The sequence below is a fragment of the Narcine bancroftii genome, chromosome 1, assembly GCF_036971445.1.
Source record: "Narcine bancroftii isolate sNarBan1 chromosome 1, sNarBan1.hap1, whole genome shotgun sequence".
In the NCBI taxonomy this organism is placed as follows: Eukaryota; Metazoa; Chordata; class Chondrichthyes; order Torpediniformes; family Narcinidae; genus Narcine; species Narcine bancroftii.
In genome coordinates this window covers 340,837,782-340,864,571 of record NC_091469.1, presented here as the reverse complement: position 1 = coordinate 340,864,571, position 26,790 = coordinate 340,837,782, and the positions used below count along the sequence as shown (strand labels likewise).

Sequence of the window (26,790 nt, the reverse complement as noted above, 5' to 3'; positions counted from 1 at the left end):
CAAACAAAAATAGTTAATTGGATATAATAAGAGGAAAGGTGACAATTGAGTTTGGCTCTGTGAAAGGAGACAGGAAATGGAAGAGAGAGAAAAACAGACAGAACGAGAGGAAAGGAGACAGGGGATGAAAATGGTGGGGGGGGTGGGGGGGAAGGGGAAATTAACTGAAACTGGAGAAGTCGATGTTAATGCCATCCAGTTGGAGGGTGCCCATACGGAAGATGACCTGGTTCCCACGAGGCGGTCATCAATCTCAGTGGTACAGCCCAGAGTAGAAAAATGTGCAAGAGGTTGTTGTTTTCTTGACTGCACCACATTTCATTTCTTAAAATCACACATTAAAGGTTAATTACATGACCTGAAAGCCCAAGATAGAGTCATAGTATTATTCAGTAGGGAAAACAGATCCTTCAGCCCATTTAGTTCACACTGACCACTTAGACAAATGCTACACTATTCCTTTCAGCTCCCCCAAACTCCAGCCATCACCTCTGCACTAGGGACAATCTACAGTCACTGATTAACCAACCATCATGCAGCTATGCAGGTTCATACAATAAAGCAGAAAATAGTAGTGGATCACGCACAAAATGCATGTGCTGCGATACGGGCCCAAAACATTAAAATTTAATTGGTGCAAATCAAATGATTATCTATCTAAGATGCCGAGGCTACCAATAAAGCAATAAAAGAGGATTCAACATAAATGTTCATTGAGTTGGCAAGCAAAGGAGCAATGATTTGAATTTGCTCTGCTTGCCACCTAACACTTCTTGGATCATCAACAGGGAATATTTCTGATATAAATGATCTTCAAATAGATAGGAAAGCTGAAGATAATATTTGTGGTGGCACAAAAGCACCTGTTGCTATACTGATTGCCTTGTTCTAGAGAAATCAAATGGCAGGCATCATAGACTGGACTTTTGCTTCATTCTTCAGATAAAATTATTTTTGTGGTTCAAGTTGAAGGGAGTGCAATGGGGTTGGCAGACTCAGGGCAGTGTCTCAAACCTCTGAACTATGAGGCACAATGCTCTTGGACCTTAATGAATGAAACAAAGAAAAAGAATAAATGTCAGGCAAATTCTTGGCAGGATGAAAGAAGGGGAAAAATTATTGAAGTGTCTACAAAATTTCCAGATCCATGGGAGCAAGGGTCCAAGTTTCATTTAGTTCTTTCAGGGAAAAAGCACACTCATGCTTCATGACAAATCAAAATTCATGGAGTTTTAAAGAGGACGTATGACTGGAATTGACAGCACTAATTTTTGTGACTCATTCATGCTTTTGGACAGACCTGGCTATTGATTGAATTCTCGAGAATTGTAGTATAGATGCATATTTGGCAAAGCCATTGTCAGAATGGCACAAATTATCAACAATTTGCCCAGTTTCTTCTCCCCTTCACAGATGCCTTAGGTTTTTACTTAGTTTAATACTGGTGAATGCTATGAACTCTATTATTATCACAATTTTGACCTGAAAATACCTGATTAGAAATATGTGCAGTAGATGTGGTTTACATGGGCTTCAGTGAGGTCTTTGGCAAGGTTATACAGAGCAAACTAATTCAAGAGGTTAGAGCCCATGGGATCCAGTGCATCTTGATAAGTTGGACCAAAAATTGGCTTGCAATAGGAGACAGAAGGTTGTCTTTGTGAGTGGATGCACGTTTACCGTGATGGTCCACAGAGTTTGGTGAAGGGTGAATGATTGTGAATGATTTGGATGAGACTCCAGGAGACAGGATCAGTAAGTTCATAGATGGCATGAGGATTGACAGAGCTGTAGATAGTGAGGAAGGGAAGGCAGTCTTAGGCTGCAGCATAATATCGATGTGTTGGTGAAATGGGCAAAAGGGAAATGGAGTTTAAATATGAGCTGATGCATTTTAGAATTAAGAATGAAGCTAGAGAACAAGGATGATTGAAGATGGCGGCACAGGTAGATAATGTAGTCAGGTAGGCACAAGGAGTCTGGATATTGAATATAAGAAAAGCGAGGTTATGCTCCAACTTTATAAACATTAGTTAGATCTCAGCTGGAGTATTCCACGAAGTCCTAATCACCACAATATACAAAAGGTGTGTTTGCACTGGTGAGGTGCAGAGGGGACTCACCAAGATTTCAGATTTATTGTCAGCGTACATACATAACATCACATACAATCTTGAGATTCTTTTTTCCCGTGGGTGCGGCAGAATTACCACTAACTAGTAGTGCAAAAAATAAACTGTACAAAGTGTGAAACATGTAAACAAACAAAGAACTGTAAATAGATCAATAATGTAAACAAACTGACTGTGCAATAAAGAGAGAACAGAAGAAAATCAATAGAGTGGACAAGTAAGAGTCCTTAAATGAGTCTCTGATTGAGGAGACTAATGCTGGAGGGGTAGTAGCTGTCCTGAACCCAGTGGTGCGAGTCTTGTGGTACCTATACCACTTTCCTGATGGCAGCAGTGAGAACAGAGCTTGTGCTGGGTGTTGAGGGTCTTTGGTGATTGTTGCTGCTCTCTGACAGCAGTGTTCCCTTTAGATGTACTCAATAGTGGGAAGGGTTTTGCCTGTGATGTCCTGGGATGTGCCCATGACCTTTCGGAGGGTTTTGCGCTCAGCAGTATTGGTGTTTTCATACCAGACCATGATGTTGCCAGTCAGCACACTTTCTACCACACCTCTGTAGAAATTATCCAGGGATTCCAATGTCATACCAAACCTCTGCAAACTTCTGAGGAAGTAGAGGCACTGATGTGCCTGAGATGGAGCTTCTTAATAATGAGGGGAGATTGGGATAGTTTGATCTATTTTCCTGAAGTGGAGGAGGTTAAGAAGGGACAAGATCAAGATTTATAAAATTATGAGGGCTAATAATAATGTAGACTGCAGGAAACAATTTCCCCTCATCACAAAGAGCTAAAACTAGAAACATTCCAGTTTTCTTGATGAAAGTGATGGGTAGGGGTTTCTAGGTTTTAGACCAAGAACTGAGCAAGGACTGATCATACATTCTCAAATCAGAATGATGTAGAGCACAGAGGGAAATCTCGAGGTGCTAGTTACTTTATCTTTCTTAATGGTAAGGATCATAACTTTGGGAAGTACTTTCAGAGTGACCCAAGCAAGTAACTGCTCTACATTTTGTAGATATATACATAGTGTACAACCCATCAACACACAAATGCACAGTACACCAATAAAGTAAAACCTCTGATATTCCGGCACCTACAGGGATTGGTAAATGCCTGATAAGTGTATTTTCCAGTTGCTCTTACAATGTCTAACTAATACACCTGCATTAAGAACAAACAGTTTAAAAAACAAGACAAAAATTCTATCCTGTACTTACACTGAACAAACTTCACTTGCATGTACATACAAACCTTAAAGCATTTTACTTAATTTCAGTCACATTCTTTGAAAACGTTTCACCGTTGCTGCGTCTGTAGTTTCCTTCTCCTCCACTGAGCTGCCCAAAAGATTAATTATATTATATTAAAATAAAGATGAATTAGAATTATAGTTAATTAACCCCTCCCTTCCCCAAGGTAAATCTTCTGACCGGGATACTCTTACTAAGGAGGGATAAGAAGATACTTTAATAGAGTCACCCCAAGGGTGAGCAGCATCAAACAGCTCTTCATCTTGGGCGATGCCATTTTATTCAAATACAACTATATTCAAACTTTATTTAAACAGTTGTGCAAAACACGACTAAGGCACTTGGTTGGCTGAATATTTGCTCCCATTTCACCAAAGGTTTATGTGTTACTTCAGAGAACATTTATAATTTTAAACACGTATTTTTACCTATTATTTTATTCTTATTTATTTTAATTTTTTGAATTTATCTTTCTTGTTTTATTTTGCCGGCTGTTTGAGGCTGCCAGATGCTTGAATTATGAAATGTTACTTTATATATATAACAATCCAACATAATAGATATAAAAATAATTTACAGATTTCTAGAATTGTTTAACAGTCTCACTGCCTGCGGGAAGAAGCTGTTTCCCAGCCTGGCAGTCTTGGTTTATATGCTCATGAACCTCTTCTTTGAAAGTAGTTTCTCCAAGATACTGCAGGCTGGGTGATAAGGGTCCTCAATGATTCTCTGAGCCCTCTATAAGCACAGCTCCCTGTCGATATTTATTTTTAGAATTTTATTTTTGATGTTTTTAAGTCATACATTCATCTAAATTCAAAATTCATTGTACAATATAATCATATAAATCATAGATTCCAAAGCATACATACATATATATATATATTTCCTGTTGATATTGTTAATAGAGGGCATGGAGACCCTAGTGATCTTCTCAGCAGTTTTAATCATCCTCTGTACTGATCTCTAATCAGATGCTTTGTAGCTACCATACTATGATGCAACCAGACAGGACCATTTCTATTCTTTAGTTTATTTATATAGCACATTTAAAACAACTCACGTTGACCAAAGTGTTGTACAAATTTTAGCGGGCCGGGTCAACCTCATATACGGCAGGCCGAATCGTCGTAGTGAACAGCGAGCACAGCAGGGCACAGGGCTTTCCCCCCACTGCGCAGAAGTTCCAGGCAGCAGGAGCGTGCTTGCCAGGCCTCACAGTAGCATTATGACATCACTCCCATGAGCTTGTCGTCTCCCTTTAAAAGGAGCGCACATAGTTTGAATAAGCGGCATTTACTGGTTTACTTGCTTGGAATGGACAGCATTTATTTCAGCAGCTCTGCCTTTAGCAGTGCTACAGTGGTGACCCTGAACAGGTTCTAACATTTTTTAGAGCCCGAAACACGCAGCAAGATGAATCCTGCTGACTCATCCACAGCCCTAGCAGCTGCCACCAAAGGATCTCCCACGGCAGTTTACGCCATAAGCATCCACTTGCCACCATTCTGGGCAAACTAGCCATGCAGCTGGCTGCAACTTGTAGAACCACAATTTGCCCTGCAAGGAATAACAGCCAAAGGCACAAAGTTCTGGCACATGGTCAGCACCTGGAACCCTGCCACAGCAGCAAAAGTCACCCCATTTGTCAACAACCCACTCTTGGACGGCAAGTACATAATGTTTAAATGGTTTATTTTCGAGTCATTTGAACTTAGCTGGCACAAACGAGCCATTCACGTGCTTAACACGTAGGGCCTAGGTGATCGCAACCCATTCAGAACTGATGCAGGGGCTAGTGGCCCTTGCAAATGGACACACAAAGTGCTTCCTGTTTGAGGGTCTGTTCCCTTCCAAGATGCCGGTCCATGTTGCTGCCGCCATCTCCAACATGAACTTTGCCAAACTGCACATCATGGCAAGAGAAGCAAACTGACTCTTCCGCACTCCGCAACCCAACTCCATCCATGTCCAGCCCATTTGTGCAGTGAGAGCAACCGCATAAACCTTGAACACCTTGTGCACCTCCATGGCGGCCATCGCAGCAGCCCAGCCACAACGCGGCGACTGCAGTGACAAAACAGCAGGGTACTGCTATTTCCACCATTGGTGGGACTGCAATGCTGCCTGAAAACCCAGCAAACCCAGTCCAATGCAGGGAAATTAACAGGCCAGATGCCATTAGAGGCCTTGGCAGTTGACACTTGAAAAGGCCTGCTGTACCTTTGTGACCAGAAGATCTAGCAGGAATTCCTGAGAGACACCGGCGCAGAAATCAGCCTAGTTCCGCCAAACAGAAGAACAATGCCAGAGGGCCTACCCCTACAGGTTGCCAACAGTTCAACCATCCCCACCTATGGGACACATTGCGTGACCATTCACATCGGAAACGCCATTTTCGGGTGGGACTGTACCATCGTATCAGTAGGCTATGCTCTCCTAGGAGCGGATTTCCTCTGGGCAAATGAACTCCTGGTTGACCTCAACTGATGCCGGCTGGTTAATGCCACTACCTTCCAGGTTTTCCCCTTCACACTGTGCCAACACACTTTCCGGCCTTTGGGAGTCCACACTCTCGAACAAAGCAAGTTACTGAAATAATTTGCTTGAGAAAAATTGTCATTGGCCCATTTCCTTTGGAGTTATGAAATCGTGCACACAAGTCATTAGTTAAGATTAAAACAGTGGTTCTCAACCTTTTTCTTACCACGGAAAGAAAAAGGTTGAGAACCACTGTATATATGAATATTTATCCTGGATATGTATTGTTGTCTATGTATGTGTTCTGTCTGGTTGTGTGTCTGCATGTTTTGCACCAACTGCAGACTTTCATGTTTTACTCCTTGATATCAACTTAATTTGATTTGATTAATTAACTCTATATCATTCCGTAGTGCTCATTCTGATCTCTCTGACTAACTTTTTGGGTTCCAGTGATTTTTTTTGTTGTTGGTTGAATAATGTCTTTAGAACCCGTTTTTTTTTAAATGCATAAGTGGCATTATCCACCACAACAGAAGAAAAGTCATATTATATGAAAGGCAACTGCCTCCCATCCTCAAAGAGATGTGATTTTGGAATTCCAGAGCATGTCTCTGGAAGCTAGCTGTACGTCTGTTTTCCCCCAGAATTGCTAGGTGCCAACTTTCAAACAGTGTGCTTTATTGGTTAGAAAATTCAATGGGTTAACTGAGGGGCTTGTTGTGTAATGTGAATGGTACTGATTTAATCACAAACTTTGCAATATCAAACATTGTGCTTAAACTTCCTATCTCCCAAGATTTTGCCAGCACAAAGATATTGCTCTGAAATTAAGTTGGACAAATTCCCAACTTTTCTGAAGAATGAATGCATTTGCAAGCAACACTGCAGATTATGGAGCAGAGAACTCTTGCCAGTTGAACAACCTACAACAGATTACTTCAGGCACATAATCCTGCCTGCTATTAATTTACTGACTGTGCCCTTACTCTTTCATGCAGATTCCTTCACTCATATTTAGTTGAGGTCTGCACAGACAGACAGCTCGCTCTTTAGCTTTCCAGCTCTAGCCTTCTCTATTCAGAGAGGGACATTTGAATCGTACATGCCCCCACCGATCCCCACTGCAGCCTCACCACCCCCACTAGAAACCAGACAGGACTGAACAATTCAAACTCAGTCATTGCGCTGGTTTTCTGCTGCTCCATGACCAATTTAAGTGCCTACCTGACTCAATCTGGAGCCAAATAAATGCCTGTGATTAGGGCTTCCATAATGCCACCGAGACCCATGCAAGTTTAATGGCTAAAGACCTGCTGTCCGCTCTCCATCTAACAAAGCAGAACTTCTCTAGGAAATGTCGAACTGATCTCTGTGTGTCCAGGAGGAGCTGAAATGCTATTCTGGACCCACATAGATCACTTTGAATTTTGCTGGATTAGTTCCAATGTTGTTCCAGAGCACAAAGAGACAGAAACAAATTCCAAACATTAGCACCTTTAATTTAGTCAGAACTGAGGCAATCATGGTTAGCGTAGTGGTTAGTGCAACGTTATAACAGCACCAGAAATCCAGGTTCAAATCCAGCACTGTCTATAAGGAGTTTATATGTCCTCCTCATGTTTGCGTGGGTTCCCCCCAGGTGGCTTGGTTCCCACCCTCCAAAAATGTATGAGGCTTGTAGAGTAAATGGGGATACAGTCCTGAAGGACATTAATTGTTTTGTATCTCTAAAATTTAAAAAAAAAATCTCAAATCAAGTCAAATGTATTGTCATCTGATTGCAAAGTACAGCCCAACAAAACAGTGTTCTCCAGTCCTTGGTGCAAAAACATACAAACACACAACCAGACATAACACACATACTGACGAACAATACATATGCGGGACAAGTATTCATATATACAAATAAATAAATTTAGATTTTGTACGCACAAGAATCTCGGATGGTTAGTGCGAGCAGTTCCTCCCCATTCTCCCTGCCTGAGGGAAGAAGCTGTTCCTCAGCCTGGTGGTGCAGGCTCTTATATTGCTGAATCTCTTTCTGATGGAAGCAGCTGAAAGATGCATGTGGGGTAGAAGGGGATCGCAATGATTTTGCGCACCTTTTTCAGACAATGATCCCAGTAGATCATGTCGATGGGAGAGGAGGGAGACTCCAGCGATCCTCTCTGCCACTCTTATGGACCTGTGGATTGACCTCCTATCCATTTTCCTTCAGCAACCATAACACGCTCATGCAACTGGCTAGGCTGCTCTCGATAGAGCTCCTACAGAAGGTTAACATAATGGTACCTGGTAACCTTGTCAGCTTCAGTCTTCTCTGGAGGTGCTGTCGCTGTTGTGTCTTTCCGACAAATGAGGAGATGTTGTGTGTCCATGATTGATTGGTCACTAGTTAAGTGAACTCCAAGAACTAGGTGCTCTCCACTCCCTCTACTACAGAGTTGTGTACACTACAGTGGTCTCAATGTACTTCTCAGGAGAACCTTTCGGCAAAATGTTGAAGTTGATCTTTGTATTGGTCACTGACAACCTGGCGAAAGTGCCTGGTTTTAAGGAGGAGAGAGAGAGGCAGCACAGAATTGTGGTATATTAGTGGGGGATGCTGTTAAAGTGGACAGCTGTCAGAAGATGATTGAGGATGCCAGGTCCAGAGGTAAGAAAACCATGGGTGATGGGCAAGGACAGAAATATACAGCAATCAATTTACAAAGCTGTGAATAGCAAATAGATGTATAGAGGTCATGTAGGATCAGAAGCTGAAACCCACCCTCTTCATTAACGCTCCAAATTTCTTCCTGAGAATTATTTTGAAGTGAACTTGGGAAAGTCATCTCTTCACATGTGTAAGTTGTTCAGGATTGTGTGGAACCACTGGCTGCTTTTGCAAATCAAATTAATTAGGCCTCTGCGCCAGGTGAACGAGCTTTCAACACATGGAAACAACATAACCTGCAAGTTCTCCTCCTCCAATGCCATTCCAACTTGGAAATCTATTACTGCTCCTCTGTCGCCATTGGATCTAAATTCAGTAACTCCCTCCCCATTGCATTTTGTGAGTACTTTTACCAGAGGAATGCGACAGTTTAAAAGATGACTTCCTACAAATTCTCAACATATAACATATGTGTTATATGTGACATGAATTATGTGCTGACCTCATCAGCAATGTCCACATCCCAGTGAATAAATAATGCCATAGAAGTTCTAGTCCAGGAAGGGAACACTGATAATAACAGACTTCCAAAATTGCACAATTACCTTCAAAATCAATACTTATTGTTGTATTAGCAAAATTCAAGCAAAATGACTTTTTAGTTTAACCCCATAACAAACCATTGCAATTATGTGTATTTTGCTGTATTTGAGGGATTTTGAAATCTCGGAATGTGCTGCATAAATGCAATTCTATCTTATATTTCCCAATACTTATTGTTCATTTTGGTTGACTAATTGTTTACTTAACTTATTTCCATCAACCAATTTCAATAATCATTTTAATAGAGCAATAAAAGTGAACAACCAATACTAAAAGAAACAAGTATATCACTTTAGAAAACATTACGAATGTTTTCTCAATGTACAGGGGTGCTTTTACATTTCTATGGTAGTTCTTGCCACAAATCCAGTTGATGCTTGTTCGTACATTTGGTCCTAATTATTTCTAGATAATATCATGGTGGTCTTCTTTTCCTTTTGGCAGTCACATAATTTTCAAATGAGCTCCATACTTGTTCAAATTGAATTAATTGACCCCTCTGGTTAAATGTTAATCTCTATAGGTTAATAATATCCAGAAATGAATGAAACCACTGTTCCCAGGTTTGTGATTTCCAGGCAATAACTAAAAGGCTAACAAGAACAAACTCGATACTGAACTGCACATTGATTTTGAACACCAACCAGCACCCAGCAATATTTACTTCAGAATGAGTATGTTAAAACCTGACAATCAGCACCTCCAGACAAAATGATGGATAGTTAACGATTTCCAAATCAGGAAAAGTGCAGTCGTTTGACCCTGACACAAGAATTCTATGACTGGAAATCTCAATTTTATATGGAACATCTGGGAAGCCAAATGACCTTTAGCTATATAAACTTCACTTATTCTTTCAGTGGCGTATATGATTGTTAAAGCAAATTGACCCTTAAATTACCTTTAGTTTCACTGGTAAATGCATTTGCAATAGAAACTTTTAATTATTTAAGAACAGACTCAAACTGTAATGATCATGAGCTGCGTGTACGTAAACCTTTTTTATTTGTGATTCTGACTTAGTTCTGACTGTTAGGATCAGGTTTTCCACAGGTTGTCTGTACAGTGGCAGGTTGGGGCTTTGGCCCGGAGCCTGACATGACCTGGAGTCATTTTTCAGGACTTGGGTGTTATTGGCAAAGCCGGGGTTTACTGCTTGTCTCTTGTTGTCCTTGAGAAGGTGGCAATTAGCATCCATGAGTAGAAATGTTCAGTCATTGATTTGAGTCTGAAGCCTTTTGTCAAGACTAATATAAAATAGGTAAAAATACACCCATACAGGGGGCTGGGGGAGGGGCCCAGAAGTAATATGAGGCAGAAAGTGTGAGAGGTGAGATACCATTAGAAGAGGAAGATACCATTAGAAAGGGGGGGGGGAGGAGGGAAGAATATTTAGATAGAGAAAAATGTATATGGTGGATAAGCAGAGATGGAAATGGTAGAACAGATAGGGTGAGGTTGAACAGTGGAATCAGATGGAGATAGGGATAAACAATGGAATCAATTAAGGGTGGGGATTTCAGTTTTTACATTATTCTCAAATGCTTGTTGCCTTAATATTTCTTGGTAGCAGAGGTTGTGGGTTTGGGAAGTGCTGTGAGCATCTCCTGGATGAGTAGCGGCAGTGCTGGCATTCATTTCAAGAGGAAAAGAATATAAGAGCAGGGGTGTGATATTGAGGCTCTATAAGGCACTTGTTGGATCTCACTTGGAGTATTGTGGGCAGTTTTGGGCTCCTCATTTAAGAAATGTGCTGGTTGGAGAGGCTTCAAAGAGGTTCACTAGGATGATTCTGGGAATGAAAGGAGAGTTTGGCAGCTCTTGGCCTTTATTCATTGGAATTTAGGAGAATGAGGGGGCATCTCATTGAAACATTTTGAATGTTGAAAGACATGGACAAAGTAAATGTTGACAGATTATTTCCCATTGTGGGACAGTCTAGGACAAAAGGACACAACTTCAGGATTAATGGGCATCTGCTTAGAACAGAAATGCGTAAGAATTTCTTCAGCCAGAGGGCAGTATATCTGTGGAATTTGTTGCTATAGCTGGTTGTGGAGCCCAGGTTATTGGCTGTATTTAAGGCAGAGATTGATAGGTTCTTGATTAGCCAGGGCATCAAAGGTTATGGGGAGAAGATCAGTCACTGGGGCTGAGTGGGGAAATGGATCAGCTCATGATTAAATGGCAGGGTAGACTCAATGGGCTGAATAGCCTATTTCTGCTCCTATGTCTTATATCAAGTAGACTGCTTGTTCCTGGATGATGTTGTGCTTCTAGAGAGTTGTTGCAGCTGCACTCATCCAAACAATGAAATATATTCAATCATACCCCTGACTTGTGCCTTTGGGTGGTAGAAAAGCATTGGAACATGAGGTTACCCAGCTTCCGACCTGTTTGGCACTGATGAGTTTCTGATCTAGGTATTTGGACTTGGAGACATTAATGCCAAGTGCAGATGGTTAGATTTTTCTCTTGATGGAGATGGTTATTTTCTGGCAGTTTTGTGGTATGAACATTTCTTACTGCCTATCAAGTCATGCCTCAATGCTGTGTAGAACTTTCTGCTTATGACCATGACTGCTTCATTTATTGAGAAGTTGTGAATGGAATTCAAAACACTATAATCATTTGCAAATGTCCCCATTTCTGACCTAATAATAGAAAGGAGATCACTGAGGAAAAGCCAAAATTGGTTGAGCCTGGGACTCTGTACTGCCCTGAGTAGCTCCTGCAGTGGTCCAGAGTTTGTGTTTATTAGAGTTGCAACAACCACAATCATCTTTGTTTGTTCAACATTTGATTTTACAAGTGTTTTCCCTTTGATGCCCATTGACTCCAGTTTTGCTCAAATGTTTTGCTGCTACACCCAGTCAAACCTGTGTGGATATCAAAAATAGTTACTCTACCTGAAGCTTAATTTCCGAGGTGATAGGACTGCATCAAAGTTTTCCGCAAAAATCAAGGGTTTGCTAGATCAGTTAAAGATCTGTTAAAAAGATGACAAAGAACAGCTCAAGATACCCATTGTTGTGCTCAGTCAAGTCCAAAATTTTAAGCAGATAAGAACAGTGGAAAGCTGAAGTGACAAAGACACTTTAAGTACTCACCATCCATTTTGTATAAAAAATCTCCCCTTAAGTAGCTCAAGTTTATGATTTAAGGCTGAGCAAATCCTTTCAAGAAATTTCCCATGTTAATCTGCAGAAGATCTTTGACTGGCCACTGAGCAAACATAAACCAAATGAAAGCAGTAAGTGATTTGACTTTGATTAGACTTCTTTAATAGAGAATATTGTGAGTTTAGAGGTGAAGTTTTAATTAATAAAATTCTGGCACTGGAGTAAACTGCATTTGTCTGATGGCAGAACACTTTTTAAAGAGAGAGCCAAGTAGAGTCATGGAGATATAGCTCAGAAAACAGTTTTTTTTTCCCCAGTAAGACCGTGCTGAATGCCTAACACCTATTTTTACACTAATCCTACATGAATCCCATTTCATTCTCCCCACACTCCCATCAACTCCCCCTCAAGTTCTCCTACTCACCGATGTACTGGGCAGACTTTACAGCAGCCCCCTAATCTATCAGTCCTAGGTGGAAACCAGAACATCCAGGAGAAAGCCAGATGTTCGTGGGAGGACAGATTCAATGTGGACAAGAGAAAAATGATCGCAGATTTCAGGAGGACCCTCGGCTACACATCAACAACTCTGTAGTAGAGAGGAGAGAACACCAAGTTCCTTGGAGTTCGCTTAACTAATGATCTATCATGGACACACAACATCTCCTCACTTGTCAGGAAGGCATAACAGTGACTGCACTTCATGAGAAGATTGAAGCGGGCAAGGCAACCAGCCACCATCATGTCAACCTTCTACAGGAGTTCTTTTGAAACCACCCAGGCAGGCTACATCACAGTGTAGTATGGTTACGGCAGAGAAATAGATCAGAGGTCAATCCACAGGATCATAAGAGTGGCAGAGAAGATCACTGGAATCTCCTTCCCTGCCTATCAAAATGATCTACCAGGATCATTATCTGAAGAGGGCATGCAAAATCATTGAGGACTTCTTCCACCCCACACATCTTTCAGCTGCTCCCATCAGGGAAGAGATAAAACTACAGCACAGTACAGGCCCTTCAGCCTTCAATGTTGTCCTACCCACAGGAGTGTCATAGCCAGCACCAAGGAATAGCTTCTTCCCATGGGCAGTGAGAATGCTGAATGACCAAAGGAACTGCTCACACTATTGGTGAAACAATATTTATTTATTTATTTGTATATATGACTATTTGTCCTACATATATATTGCTTGTCTTTATGCGTCTTATGTCTGGTTGTGTGTCTGCATGTTTTGCACTGAGGACCGGAGAATGCTGTTTTGTCAGGTTGTACTTGGGCAATGAGATGACAATAAATGTGGCTGAACTTAAATTGACTTGACTGACAAGTGAAATCTATATAGAGAGTGCAGGTGGTCAGGCTTCAACCTGGACTTCTGGAGTTAGACAGGTAATAGCTCGACCTACTTAATAATTTTCTTTTGACTAAATACATCAGCATCACTGAATTTGATCCTTAAGATGCCCAATAAATGGGGCACATCAACTGGTTGTATTTGTTTTACAACATCTGAAGTATTGATGTCAAAATAATTTAAAGAATCAAAACCTAGAAAGGTTTTTCACATTTGCCCAAAGTGTCTTGGCTAAAGATTTTCTCCCAATTTCCAACATACTTCATTTCATATCAGCTCAAGGCCATCTTGGATAGACTCAATGTGTAGCCACTGATGTCGCATTGGGTAATTTGAGAAGAGAAATGAGTTGCAATTGAGAGGAAGTTCAAACAAAACTGTTTAAAGACACACGCAACTTTTAAAAAAACCCTGCATCATGTGCCCCGACGACATCACCACATCGTGACATCATGACGTTTGGCAGCCGGTTCTCTGCAACTTAGCATGAAAAAAAAGACGACTTTAGTGAAAGTTTTAACAATATAATCTACCATATTTTCTCTATATGTTACCAATTAATTGAGAGAATTCATGATGCAAGCTTGGAAGTAACTGCAGTAGAGACATGTGGTTGAATGTCAGTTATGTAAAGTTTCTGCTCCATCACCTTTGCCCTCAAAATGTCTGACTAGATCGTAGTATTGAACAATGGAAATATATTGCACAGAATGGAGACCACTCAACCTGCCATATCTAGCCTGTACAAATATATTGAAATATATAAAGTGGGAAAGGGAGTCATGTGGAGAAAAGTGGATAGAAAGAGGGAGGGCTGAATGGAGTTGGAGAAGGAACCCTGGCATATGGCAATAGGCGATCATGTTTATTGCATGGCAAGGGGTAAATGAAGGTGTTGCAAGAAAGGAGAGGTGAAAAAGAAATGGCAGTGCCAAAGTTGGATCTAGCGCTGATCCGAGAATGCAGTAGGGGGAAATCAGTGGTCACAAACAAGAAGGCAAAGGAATGACAACAGATGGAAGGACAAAATTAATGCAAATTAAAAGGAGAATAGATCTTAAATTTATACCTTCTTTCTTTGGCTTGGCTTCGCGGACGAAGATTTATGGAGGGGGTAAAAAGTCCACGTCAGCTGCAGGCTCGTTTGTGGCTGACAAGTCCGATGCGGGACAGGCAGACACGATTGCAGCGGTTGCAGGGGAAAATTGGTTGGTTGGGGTTGGGTGTTGGGTTTTTCCTCCTTTGCCTTTTGTCAGTGAGGTGGGCTCTGCGGTCTTCTTCAAAGGAGGTTGCTGCCCGCCAAACTGTGAGGCGCCAAGATGCACGGTTTGAGGCGTTATCAGCCCACTGGCGGTGGTCAATGTGGCAGGCACCAAGAGATTTCTTTAGGCAGTCCTTGTACCTTTTCTTTGGTGCACCTCTGTCACGGTGGACAGTGGAGAGCTCGCCATATAACACGATCTTGGGAAGGCGATGGTCCTCCATTCTGGAGACGTGACCCATCCAGCGCAGCTGGATCTTCAGCAGCGTGGACTCGATGCTGTCGACCTCTGCCATCTCGAGTACTTCGACGTTAGGGATGTAAGCGCTCCAATGGATGTTGAGGATGGAGCGGAGACAACGCTGGTGGAAGCGTTCTAGGAGCCGTAGGTGGTGCCGGTAGAGGACCCATGATTCGGAGCCGAACAGGAGTGTGGGTATGACAACGGCTCTGTATACGCTTATCTTTGTGAGGTTTTTCAGTTGGTTGTTTTTCCAGACTCTTTTGTGTAGTCTTCCAAAGGCGCTGTTTGCCTTGGCGAGTCTGTTGTCTATCTCATTGTCGATCCTTGCATCTGATGAAATGGTGTAGCCGAGATAGGTAAACTGTTCAAACTACAGGGGAATCACGTTGCTCTCCATTGCAGGCAAAATCTTCGCTAGGATTCTACTAAATAGAATAATACCTAGTGTCGCCGAGAATATTCTCCCAGAATCACAGTGCGGCTTTCGTGCAAACAGAGGAACTACTGACATGGTCTTTGCCCTCAGACAGCTCCAAGAAAAGTGCAGAGAACAAAACAAAGGACTCTACATCACCTTTGTTGACCTCACCAAAGCCTTCGACACCGTGAGCAGGAAAGGGCTTTGGCAAATACTAGAGCGCATCGGATGTCCCCCAAAGTTCCTCAACATGATTATCCAACTGCACGAAAACCAACAAGGTCGGGTCAGATACAGCAATGAGCTCTCTGAACCCTTCGCCATTAACAATGGCGTGTAGCAAGGCTGTGTTCTCGCACCAACCCTCTTTTCAATCTTCTTCAGCATGATGCTGAACCAAGCCATGAAAGACCCCAACAATGAAGACGCTGTTTACATCCGGTACCGCACAGATGGCAGTCTCTTCAATCTGAGGCGCCTGCAAGCTCACACCAAGACACAAGAGCAACTTGTCCGTGAACTACTCTTTGCAGACGATGCCGCTTTAGTTGCCCATTCAGAGCCAGCTCTTCAGCGCTTGACGTCCTGCTTTGCGGAAACTGCCAAAATGTTTGGCCTGGAAGTCAGCCTGAAGAAAACTGAGGTCCTCCATCAGCCAGCTCCCCACCATGATTACCAGCCCCCCCACATCTCCATCGGGCACACAAAACTCAAAACGGTCAACCAAATTTATACTTATAGCTTGGTTAAAGGCCATTCTAGCCCATGAGCCCACAAATACATCAGTTATCCAACAAACCCCAAATGTTTTAAAAGGTGGAAGGAAACCAGAGCACCTGGAGTAAACCCACACAGATATGGGGAGAACCTACAAACTCCTTATGGACAGCACCAGATTTGAACCCAGATCATTGGTGTTGCAATTACCTTGCACTAATTGCTACACTAACCATCCCGCTCATGAGGAACTATAGCTGGAAAAGACAATTTAGAAGGAAGAAAGGAAATGCAGCAGGAATTGGCTGTGGCTCATAGCTAAAGGGATCAGAGTATGGAGAGAAAGCAGGAATCAGGTAGAATCAGACATGATCATAATGAATGGTGGTTTAGGCTCAAAGAGCTGAATGGCCAACTCCTATAGAAGAAACCATTACACAGACAATACTATAGTCTTGTCGCTTCACTCTGTCTTGGCCTCCCTGGAAAATGAAACCTTATATGCTAGGCTGCTGTTCATTGACTTCAGCTCAGCATTTAATATGATCATTCCCCAGAGGCTGGTGGAGAAGCTGTCCTTGTTGGGACTCAACGCCCCTCTCTGTAACTGAATCCTGGAATTCCTAATAGAAGGATCACAGTCTGTCCGGGTCAGCAGCAGAATTTCAAGCACTGTCACGCTGAGTACTGGCCGCACCTTCAGGCTGTGTGCTTAGCTCACTCCTGTTCACACTACAGGCCCACGACTGCATCACAAGATCCAGCTCCAACAGTGTCATCGAGTTTGTAGATGACACAACAGTCATTGACTTCATCAGTAATAACGATAAGTTGCACTACAGCGATGAGGTGGAAAATCTCGTGAAATGGTGCGAGAGTAATAACCTGAGTCTCAACGTGGACAAGATGATGGAGACGATTGTGGACTTCAGGAGGACCTCCACTACACATAAACAACTCTGTAGTAGAGAGAGTGGAGACCACCAAGTTCCTTGGAGTTCACTTAACTAGTGACCTATCGTGGAAACTCAACATCTCCTCACTTGTCTGGAAGGTGCCACAACGACTGCACTTCCTGAGAAGACTGAAGCGGGTAAAGCTACTGGCCACCATCATGAGAGCGTCCTGGCTGGTTGCATCCCAGTGTAGAACGGTTGCTGCAGAGAAATGAATCGGTGGCCAATCCACAGGACCATAAGAGTGGCAGAGAGAATCAATGGAGTCTCCTCTCCGCCCCCCCCCCCCCGACAATCAACGTGATCTATCAGGATCATTATCTGAAGAGAGTATGCAAAATCATTGAGGACCCTTTCCACCCTGCAGACACCATCTTTCAGCCGCTCCCATCAGGAAAGAGATACAGAAATATCAGAGCTAGCACCACCAGACTGAGGAATAGCTTCATCCCTTAGGCAGTGAGAATGCTGAATGACCAAAGGAACAGGACACACTAACTGTCCATGACTCAAATTTGTACAAAACATTTATCTTTTTATTTATTTATAGATCAAATACTTGACCTGCATACAGTATGTATGTTTGTCTGTATGTGTGTTATGTCTGCACATTTTGCACCGAGGATCGGAGAACGCTGTTTCGTGATGTTGTACTTGTATAATCAGATGAAAATAAACTTGACTTGACGTGCACTTACTTTATTTTTTTCTACGTGATTCCTTGGAGTGGAGAAAGAACGAGTCTATCCGTGTGAATTGAGAAAGTGGAGAGAGAAAGCCAACATCAATGGAGAGGATGGGAGCTGTAAATAAATAGGGGGAGGAAGAAGAATTTACTGAATTAATGGGGTGGGGAGAGAGGGATGACTGTCAGAAGCAAGGGGGAAGTGAGAACATGAAGGAATGAGTGAAGGGGTAACACGGTGGCACAACAGTGAAGTGCTGCTGCCTTACAGCTCCAGGGGCCGAGGTTTGATCCCCTCCTCGGCTCCTGTCTCTGTGATAGTTGCACGTTCTCCTTGAGACTGTATGAAATATTCTGCATACTCCAGCTGTCTCCTGCATCCCAAAGGAAGGTTAATTACCAACTGTAAATTGCCCTTTGGTGTAGACAGGGCAAAAAATAATCAAAGTGGAGTTAATGAGCTTCTGAGAGAAATATGTTTCAGGACACAGTGAATTCAGCTTTGTTTGTAGCAGGCCTGGGTTCTACAGTTGAAGGGTGTGCAATTACAAAGAAGTGGAGAAAGAGATGAGTGCATGAGTGACTGAATAAATGGAGAGGGCCATTGGAAAGGTGTTGAGGTGGGGGGGGGGAGAAAGGTTTCTCAATGATTACAGAAGGAAGAAGTGTCTTAACAATGGAAGGGGGGGGCGCGGTGTGGAAGAACAGTGACTAAGTGGACTGGGCAAAGAGCATCTGAAGAAAAGGCAACAACAAGCAGAGCCTCTAAATAGTCAGAGGGGAGGAAAAAAAGCATCTGAATAAATTTGGCAGGATTGTATAAATCCAGGAAAGTGGGGAATTACAGTAATAACCTTTCTGATTATTGTCCTATTTAATAGAGAAGTGCTGCTAAATCACTTGTTCCAGTTTTTCGAGTGAGGCTTGATCTAACTGCCCAAATCTTGCGGAAGGGTTTCTATCAAAAGTGTAGAAGGAAAGATTACATTTAATTAACCTTCCAGGAAATAAGTCTGTATTTGGAGCTCTCAAGCTGAGGACTTCTGCTTTTGAGGATTATATTAGAGACTACCAGTTGATTATATTAGAGACTACCAGTTGATTATATGAGAGACTACCGGTTGATTATATTGGAGACTACCGGTTGATTATATGAGAGACTACCGGTTGATTATATTGGAGACTACCAGTTGATTATATGAGAGACTACCAGTTGATTATATGAGAGACTACCAGTTGATTAGATGAGAGACTACCGGTTGTCCTAATGATCTACAAAGCAATCATTTTCCTACAATGATAAAATGTAATCAGTGAAGAAAAAGTTATTTATTGATCTTTTTTTTAAATATAAAAGAACCACTAGTTTGAATACAACACAGTCACATTCTTGCTGAGGAAAACTAAAGTGCAAATGGCCTTGCACTTTAAAGCATATCAAGTGTCATGCAAGAAATGTGTTGTTAAATGCCATGGGTGCCCAAATAGCCTTCTTCATTTCAGTGCGAGCGTCACAAGGTAACAGACATTTGGAGTGGGTAGGAAAATTTCAATGTCAGTTTGCTACTGCTAAATGTAGCCGTTGTGCGTCTTTAAAATACATATAAGGAACAAAGGAAAGTGGACAAAGAGAATCACCCATCAGGACGGTTGCAGGTGAAAGCTATACTTATCTGAAGACTTGCTGGATTCATGGCAGGACTTAAATATAACATTTTCATTGTGTTGCTGGAAAATTTTTGGAAGTCTCCAAAACAGTATTAAACCTAAGAACAAACAAACCCTGACAGAAACTGCTGAAGAGCATCTCAGATTATTCATTTGAACTCGAAAGAAACAATCTCACAGTGACCTTCCATTATTTTTAAGGTGAAAACTGATTTGGACTATTGAATTTATTTCAAGGTAAGCTGCTTTGACTGTGCTGACCAATTTGTTGTTGCTGTAAAGGCTGCAATCTTCTAACTGTATTAAATTTCATAATGAACACTCCACCTAGGAAGAACTCTAGCACTTTGGTACATTCCCTGGCCAAGGTGTTTGATTCTAATGCTATTCAGAGCCAAGGGCCACCCCCAATAACGGGATCCTCCAGAAAATCTTCAGAGAGCAGTCGGTGCAGTTCTATGGATAGTTTCAATGTGATGGACATTAAATTGGAGTCTTTAAGTCAAACTGTGGATAAAATATTGTGCGTTCAGGAAAATGTTGTTCAGAAACTGGATGGCATAACTCAAGATGTTGTTCGGATTGGAAAAGACATTGAAATGTTGAAGGTTGGCAAAGAAAAAATGAAACAAGGTATAATTTGTCACGGAGGAGAACATAAATATACCAATATCTCTGGTGAAATTTCTGATCTGCTGTCAACACTGAAACAGAGTTCAAAGGAACAAACTAAGAAGATAGACGGAATTGAAAATGTCCTCCTTGGAGTACAACAAGTTATTAACTATCTAGGAGAGACATTTAAAAATTCTAGAATTGCTGAATTTATTCTCAAAGGCCAAGTTAGTCCGAAGCCGCAAAGTGCTTTGTGCAATGAAGGGCAGAAGATTTCTAAAAAGAGAATTATTTCCGGAAAAGTAGTGTTGAGAAGGAAAAAAGTAAAGGTAAATATTTTAATATGCTCCCATCAGTTATGCAATAATATTAACTAAACACTGTAATATAAGAAAGTGATTCAAATTGCTTTGTACAAAATTTGCTGTGTCTGATGAGGTAATTCAAGCTCTCCATTCTGAGCTGTGAATTTTTTTTCTGTACCCCCTCTAGTCTAATCACATCCTTTAGTATAGGGACCAGCACATGGTATTCCAGGAATGGTCTCACCAACATCTTTTACAGCTTTAATATGATGTCCCAACTCTTGTTTTCGATGCCCTGTCCATTGAAGGCAAGCTGGCTGAACACCTTTTTCACTGCCTTTCTGAACGCTCAAGAAACTATGGACTGGTATCACTGGGTCTCTCTGTTCTACCACCAACCCTCCCCTAGAGCCCCATCATGACAGATGGTCACTTGAGTGAGATGCTATAAAACAGCAAGTAGCTCTGGAATGTAAAGGAAAAGGATCAAAAATAGGTAAGAATGAAGCCAAAAGAAAGAGTTCACACCCAGAACTATTTCTTCTCATGGGTACTGTCTGAACAGTTGAGTTCTTCCAGCAATTCTTTTCCTGCAGCACATTTGACCTATTTAATTTGAAGATATTTTGGATAGGTTTCTTCTCTCTCAGGTGGATATAAAAATCTAAGGCACTAATTTAGAAGTGCAAAGGATCCAACTGCAGTGCACTGGTTGTTATTTATTTTCCACCAACATACATCTTGATGCTATCACATTGCTATTGTGGGAGTTTGTTTTGCTTAAGTTGTCTGTCACATTCCCAGTGACTACATATCTAAAGTATGCCATTTCCTAGAAGGTGATGCAGGGAAGGGGCATGTAAGGTGCAGCACTTGTTGGTCTTTCTTATCCTCATCTTGCTCAATTTTGAAATTTTATCAGGTGAGTCAGGCAACACTTATTTCAAATTGCTTATTGATTTAAGGATCATAAAATACCAGAACTGTAGAGGACATAACTTCAAATGCATGGATGAATATTTTGCACGGCATTGCTTTTGGCAGCAGGAACAATATGCAGTCGTATCCAATAAAAGAGGTGAAGACAGATGACATCAATGAATGAAATGTCAGATTTTCAATTGATTTAGACCAGATTATAAGATTATCCAAACACTGGAAATCTCATGAAATGGTTACTGCCCATGTGCAAGTGAGTAAACTAGCAGTTGACAGCATAATGGGAGATAAAAAAAAAAATTGGGAGGGGCAAAAATATCTTAGCAGGTTTCTGCTCAAACAACATTATTCCTCATCAAATTTTGAGCATCGAGCTAATAGATGCACCTCAAAATTATGATAGTTTTAGAGTTTTCTTTCCGAGCACATGGGAAAATAAGAAGACATTTGTTTTTAATTGAAGTACAGGTTCTTAAAGACAAAGTCAGTTCAAAATAAAGGATAGTCTTGAACCAGAAAATAGCTCCAATCTGTTTCAGTTCTCAGTGCATTGATGAACACAATTATAGTGAATCTGTGAATTGAATACAGCAGACACCAGTGCCAAAATTAGTCAAACATGTGCCAAAAAGCTCAGGCATGTAGATTTAATTATGGAATGAACATTCTTAGCTTTATTTTTAGCAATGAACATCTGTTCCATTCACTATTTGTGATGTGATTAATCCTTCCTCATATTGATTGACCTTTGCTGCATTTCAATTATTCATTATAAATGTGTGATGAAGAACCTACTGAGGAGAAGGCAGCCTTGACCTAACATTCAAAAATCAACTAATGTTGAGTCTGTAGAGGAATATGAATTTTTAGAATTAGAGCGGGAATGTAAATATGCCATGTATTAGAAAGAGTGCAGTTAAGCATTATTGCATATGCAATTAAGTGATTAAAGTTATTAAATCTGACCGTGATGTCATGGCTTATGCAATATTATGGACAAATATTTTTAAAGGAATCTGATTTTTATCAGAGTCTACTTCTGTGCGGTTTTTACACTATAGCACCTGCTTCTAAAGGACAGTTGTTCCCCAGGATTAGAAGCAGTATTCTAAACTATTGCATATTTATAATACCAAAGCAGCCATTCAGTCAATCATGCCCATTGTGGCACTTTAAATATAGAGATATAGACTTGGACATCTATTTGGCTTAGAAAACACAAGTCCCAAAATATTTCAGAACTATATTTAAAAAAAAGTTCAAATGAATTGGAGAATTGGTGTTTCCTTTCAAATTGTTACCTGGATCCATGGTAGTTTCTCATCTTTAGGTATCTGTTGAACTCCATTTTAAAAGCACGAATCAAATTAGCTTCCACCCACCCTTTCAGACAGTAGGTTCCAGATCCTGAAGAAAGAGAGAGAGAGCGAGAGAGTGTATGTGCGTGTAGAGAGAGCGAGAGAGAGAGTGTGCGTGTGTATAGAGAAAGTGAGAGAGTGTGTGCGTGTGCGTGTATAGAGATATTTAGAGAGTGTGTGTGTGCACATATAGAGAGAACGAGTGTGTGTGTGTGTGTGTTTGTGTGTGTGTGTCTGTCTGTCTGTCTGTGTGTGTGCATATAGAGTGAGCGAGTGTGTGTGCACGCACGTATAGAGCGAGAGTGTCTGTGTGCGCATATAGAGCAATCAAGAGAGAGAGAGAGAGAGAGTATGTGTGTGTGTGTGTGTGTGTGTGTGTGTGTGTGTATGTGTGTGTGTGAGTGAGAGAGAGAGAGAAACAAGCAAAAATAAAAATTAAAATAAATCACAATTTATTTTCATTGAAACTCTGGAATTTTCTGGTCAAACATACAGAGCAAGGAGCTGATGGCAGTGCCTCTTGCAACCTTTGGTGCCTTGAAATGGATAAGGGATCACTGAACTTAATCTTCAAAATGGATTTTAAAACTGTGATTTGATTCATTTAGTTAATACTTAAAACACTTTTAGCTTATTTTCAATTATGATATTTTATGCTAATACAAGTTATTTTTTTGAAAATCTGAACTCATTGTTAAATCAGCAAAATTTAATATCTTCTGGTCAGAGACATGTTTTTGCAATATCCAGCTCTGATTCTGCTCCAGATGGACCAACCTTAAGAATTGGAAAAAATTGCCAACACCCTGAAGCAAAATTATGAGTCCAGATTTGATATTTGTAACTGATTCTGAAATGCACAAATGTAAAAAAAAGGCATACTCTCAAAAGGTTTCGAATCATTAAAACAAAATGAAAGGACTTCAGCCAAGGGTTAGAATGCATGTGTCATTTTCGGATTGTGTATACGGTCTGGCCGAGAGGCAGAGGGCTATTGAAATGCAACAAACTACAGATGCTGGAAATAAAAACAAAGTGTTTGACTGCGATAGGATGGATCCTAGCACCAATGTAGATATTTGTATACATTTACATATAGCGATAGTGATTGGCTGAGAGCTGTAGCCATACCCACTGGCAGGTCATAAAGGGTTGTTCCTAACCAGACCCAGGTCAGTCTGGACTGGTTGACCTTGATGTAATACGCTCCAGTCTTTTGGTAATAAAATTGTAGCACGTTGAATGACCCAAAGACTTGTTTACCTGGCACGTAACCTAGAGGAGGATTGGATGGAGGTTGGGGTTGGGGTTGGAACGTGACAATGTTAGAGCCGGCTTGGGCCAGATCCCTTATTGAGACCGTGTCCTCCCGCCCGTCTGGTTACTTGATGAAAGCATAGTGCGGGTTCGTGTGTAACAGCGTTACCCGGTCGACTAGGGCGTTGTTTTTTGAGTACTGGACGTGACGTCTCAGCAGGACAGGTCTGGGGACTGTTAGCCAAGCCGGTGTGATCGTTCTCGACTCCAACATCCGTGGGTCCTCTCGGGCCGGAAAAAGTTGGGCTTTCACTCAGCGCATACTGGGCAGGCTTGGGACATGGAGCGGATATCCTCGACACACTCCTCGAAATTGTAGGTCAGATTCAGCCATTTCGCCGTTTGAAAGAAGTGTGTCTTCCGGGCCACTTGCCTTGCAATTTTAGGTTGCGTGGTGGAAATGCCAGATCCTGATCGGATGCGCCATTTCATGGACCTTCCACTGCCCCAAACCCAGAAGGCACTCAAATGCTGCCTGGGTTTTTTTTCCTACTTCACCCAATGGGTTCCATGGTACACTGACAAGGCTCGACCACTGATTAAGTCCACCTCCTTCCTCTTGTCAGCGGAAGCCAGAGCAGCCTTCAATCGCATCAAGTCGGACATCGCCGCGGCCTCTCTGCACGCCACAGACGAATCGATACCCTTCCAGGTAGAGAGTGATGTGTCTGAATTTGCGCTGGCAGCCACCTTAAACCAGGCCGGTAGGCCAGTCGCCTTCTTTTCTAGGACCCTTCAGGGTCCAGAAAGCTGACACTCTTCTGTCGAGGAGGCGGCCTAGGCCATCGTAGAGGTCATGTGTTGTTGGAGACACTACCTCGCGAGCAGGCGCTTTACACTGCTGACCGACCAATGTGCGGTCTCATTTACGTTCAGCAGCAACCATCGGGGTAAGATCAAAAACGACAAGATTGCCAGGTGGACAATTGAACTCTCCACCTTCAACTACGACATTTTGTACCGGCCTGGTAAACTCAATGACCCGCCCGATGCCCTTTCCCATGGGACATGCGCCAGTGTACAACTGGACAGGCTGCAGACTCCATGAGGAGCTCTGTCACCCGGGGGTCACCAGGTTTGAATACTTTGTGAATGCCCGCAACCTGCCCTATACGGTCGAGGAGATCCGCTCCATGACCTGACCCTGCCCAGTATGCGCTGAGTGCAAGCCCAAAAACTTCCAGCCGAGAGGACCCACGTCATTAAAGCCACACGGCCCTTTGAACATCTAAGTGTAGATTTCAAGGGGCCTCTACCATCGACACACTGTAATACCTACATCCTCATGATGATCAATGAGTACTCCCACTTCCTGTTCGCTATTTCCTACCCGGACATGACCGCCTCCACAGTCATAAATGCTCTGCACAGCATCTTTGCCATTTTCGGGTACCCCAGCTATATCCACAGTGACTGGGGGTACTCGTTTTTTAGTGCGGAGCTGAGGCAGTACCTTCTGGAGCATGGTATTGCTTCGAGCAGGACCACTAGTTACAACCCACACGGTAACGGGCTGGTCGAAAGGACGAAGGTATGTTCTTGATCCCACGGAAGTCGGAGTCGGGAACGACCACACCGGCTTGGCTAATGGTCCCTGGACCTGTCCTGCTGAGACGTCATGTCCGGTACTCGAAAAACGACCCCCTAGTCAACCGAGTAACACGCGAACCCGCACTACGCTTATATCGAGTTCCTGGGCGGGCGGGAGGACACGGTCTCGGTAAGGTACTTGGCCCAAGCTTGGTCTAACATTGTCACATTCCAACTCCAACCTCCATCCAATCCTCCTCTAGGTTATGTGCAGGGACAGCGAGACTAGCAGCACCTTACGGATGACAACGGCAGCAGATTGGACCACCTACAGCCAACGACGAAAGTGGGCTAGGTGAAGCTGTGTGTGTGGACCCCAGAAATGATACTCTGCCAGTTACCCCGATCCCAGCACCACGGCAATCACGTCAGACAATCAGGCCTCCCGAACACCACAGCCCATGAACACTGCACGCTATTCGCCACTTTTTTTTTACTCACTCTGGGGTCAGTTCTTAAAGAAGGGGTGAATGTGATAGTATGGATACTATCACCAATGTATATATTTGTATATATTTACATATAGTAATAGTGATTGGCTGAGAGCTGTAGCCACACCCACTAGCAGGTCATAAAGGGCTGCTCCTAACCAGACCCAGGTCAGTCTGGACTAGTTGACCTCGATGTAATATGATCCAGTCTTGCTAATAAAAGCCTTGGTTTGAGTCAACAAGTCTTTGGGTCATTTGATGAGCTACATTGACAAATTCAGCAGGTCATGCGATACTGCATGTGGAAAGAGAAATAGAGTTAAAGGTTCAGGTCAAGGCCTTTTATCAACACCAGAAATTTGAGAAAATTAATTAACTTTAAATTACATAGAGAATGGGAATAGATTGATGTTTCTGATAATGTGGGGCAAAGGTTATTGTCGTGATTCCAGATTTTCTGGAGCCATTTCACTCATAGTTTAATGAGGGACATTAAAGAGAGAGAAAACACAATACAAAGATAGAGATATACAGGTCTGAGCTATTGTTGAGGCTAAGAGAATTCCATAAAAGTCCAGCAGATCAATTTGTGCCAGGACCTAGAAAACCAAAAAGAGTTAATATTAAAGAGGAACAATTTTACAGCAGTATCACCAGTTCTGATATAAGCAGACAAAGT

At 42.1% G+C, this 26,790-nt stretch overlaps 1 protein-coding gene and 1 long non-coding RNA gene across 9 annotated transcripts in view; one reads left to right on the top strand and one right to left on the bottom strand.

The window, feature by feature from the left end:
• mylk4b (myosin light chain kinase family, member 4b) overlaps positions 1 to 26,790 on the top strand; it is a 215,784-nt gene that overhangs the window by 132,147 nt on the left and 56,847 nt on the right. For 3 of the 7 annotated variants that reach the window (XM_069909867.1, XM_069909852.1, XM_069909860.1), the window contains exon 1: positions 19,422 to 20,500. The exons of 3 other annotated variants lie outside the window; for them this stretch is intronic. In XM_069909867.1, the coding sequence (XP_069765968.1) occupies positions 19,871 to 20,500 (630 nt within the window). In that variant the 5' untranslated portion in view covers positions 19,422 to 19,870. Of the gene's footprint in view, positions 1 to 19,421; positions 20,501 to 26,790 lie in introns of those variants that run through there. One more of the 7 variants, XM_069909845.1, reaches the window with a different exon arrangement.
• Positions 690 to 26,195, bottom strand: LOC138748954 (uncharacterized). Of its 2 annotated transcripts, XR_011348331.1 has the most exons (6): positions 26,122 to 26,195; positions 22,717 to 23,079; positions 12,239 to 12,353; positions 12,038 to 12,117; positions 3,387 to 3,472; positions 690 to 1,045 (listed from the first exon to the last, which is right to left on the bottom strand). It is a non-coding gene; the product is annotated as an uncharacterized lncRNA (long non-coding RNA). The 2 variants fall into 2 exon arrangements; XR_011348333.1 differs by lacking the exons at positions 12,038 to 12,117; positions 12,239 to 12,353.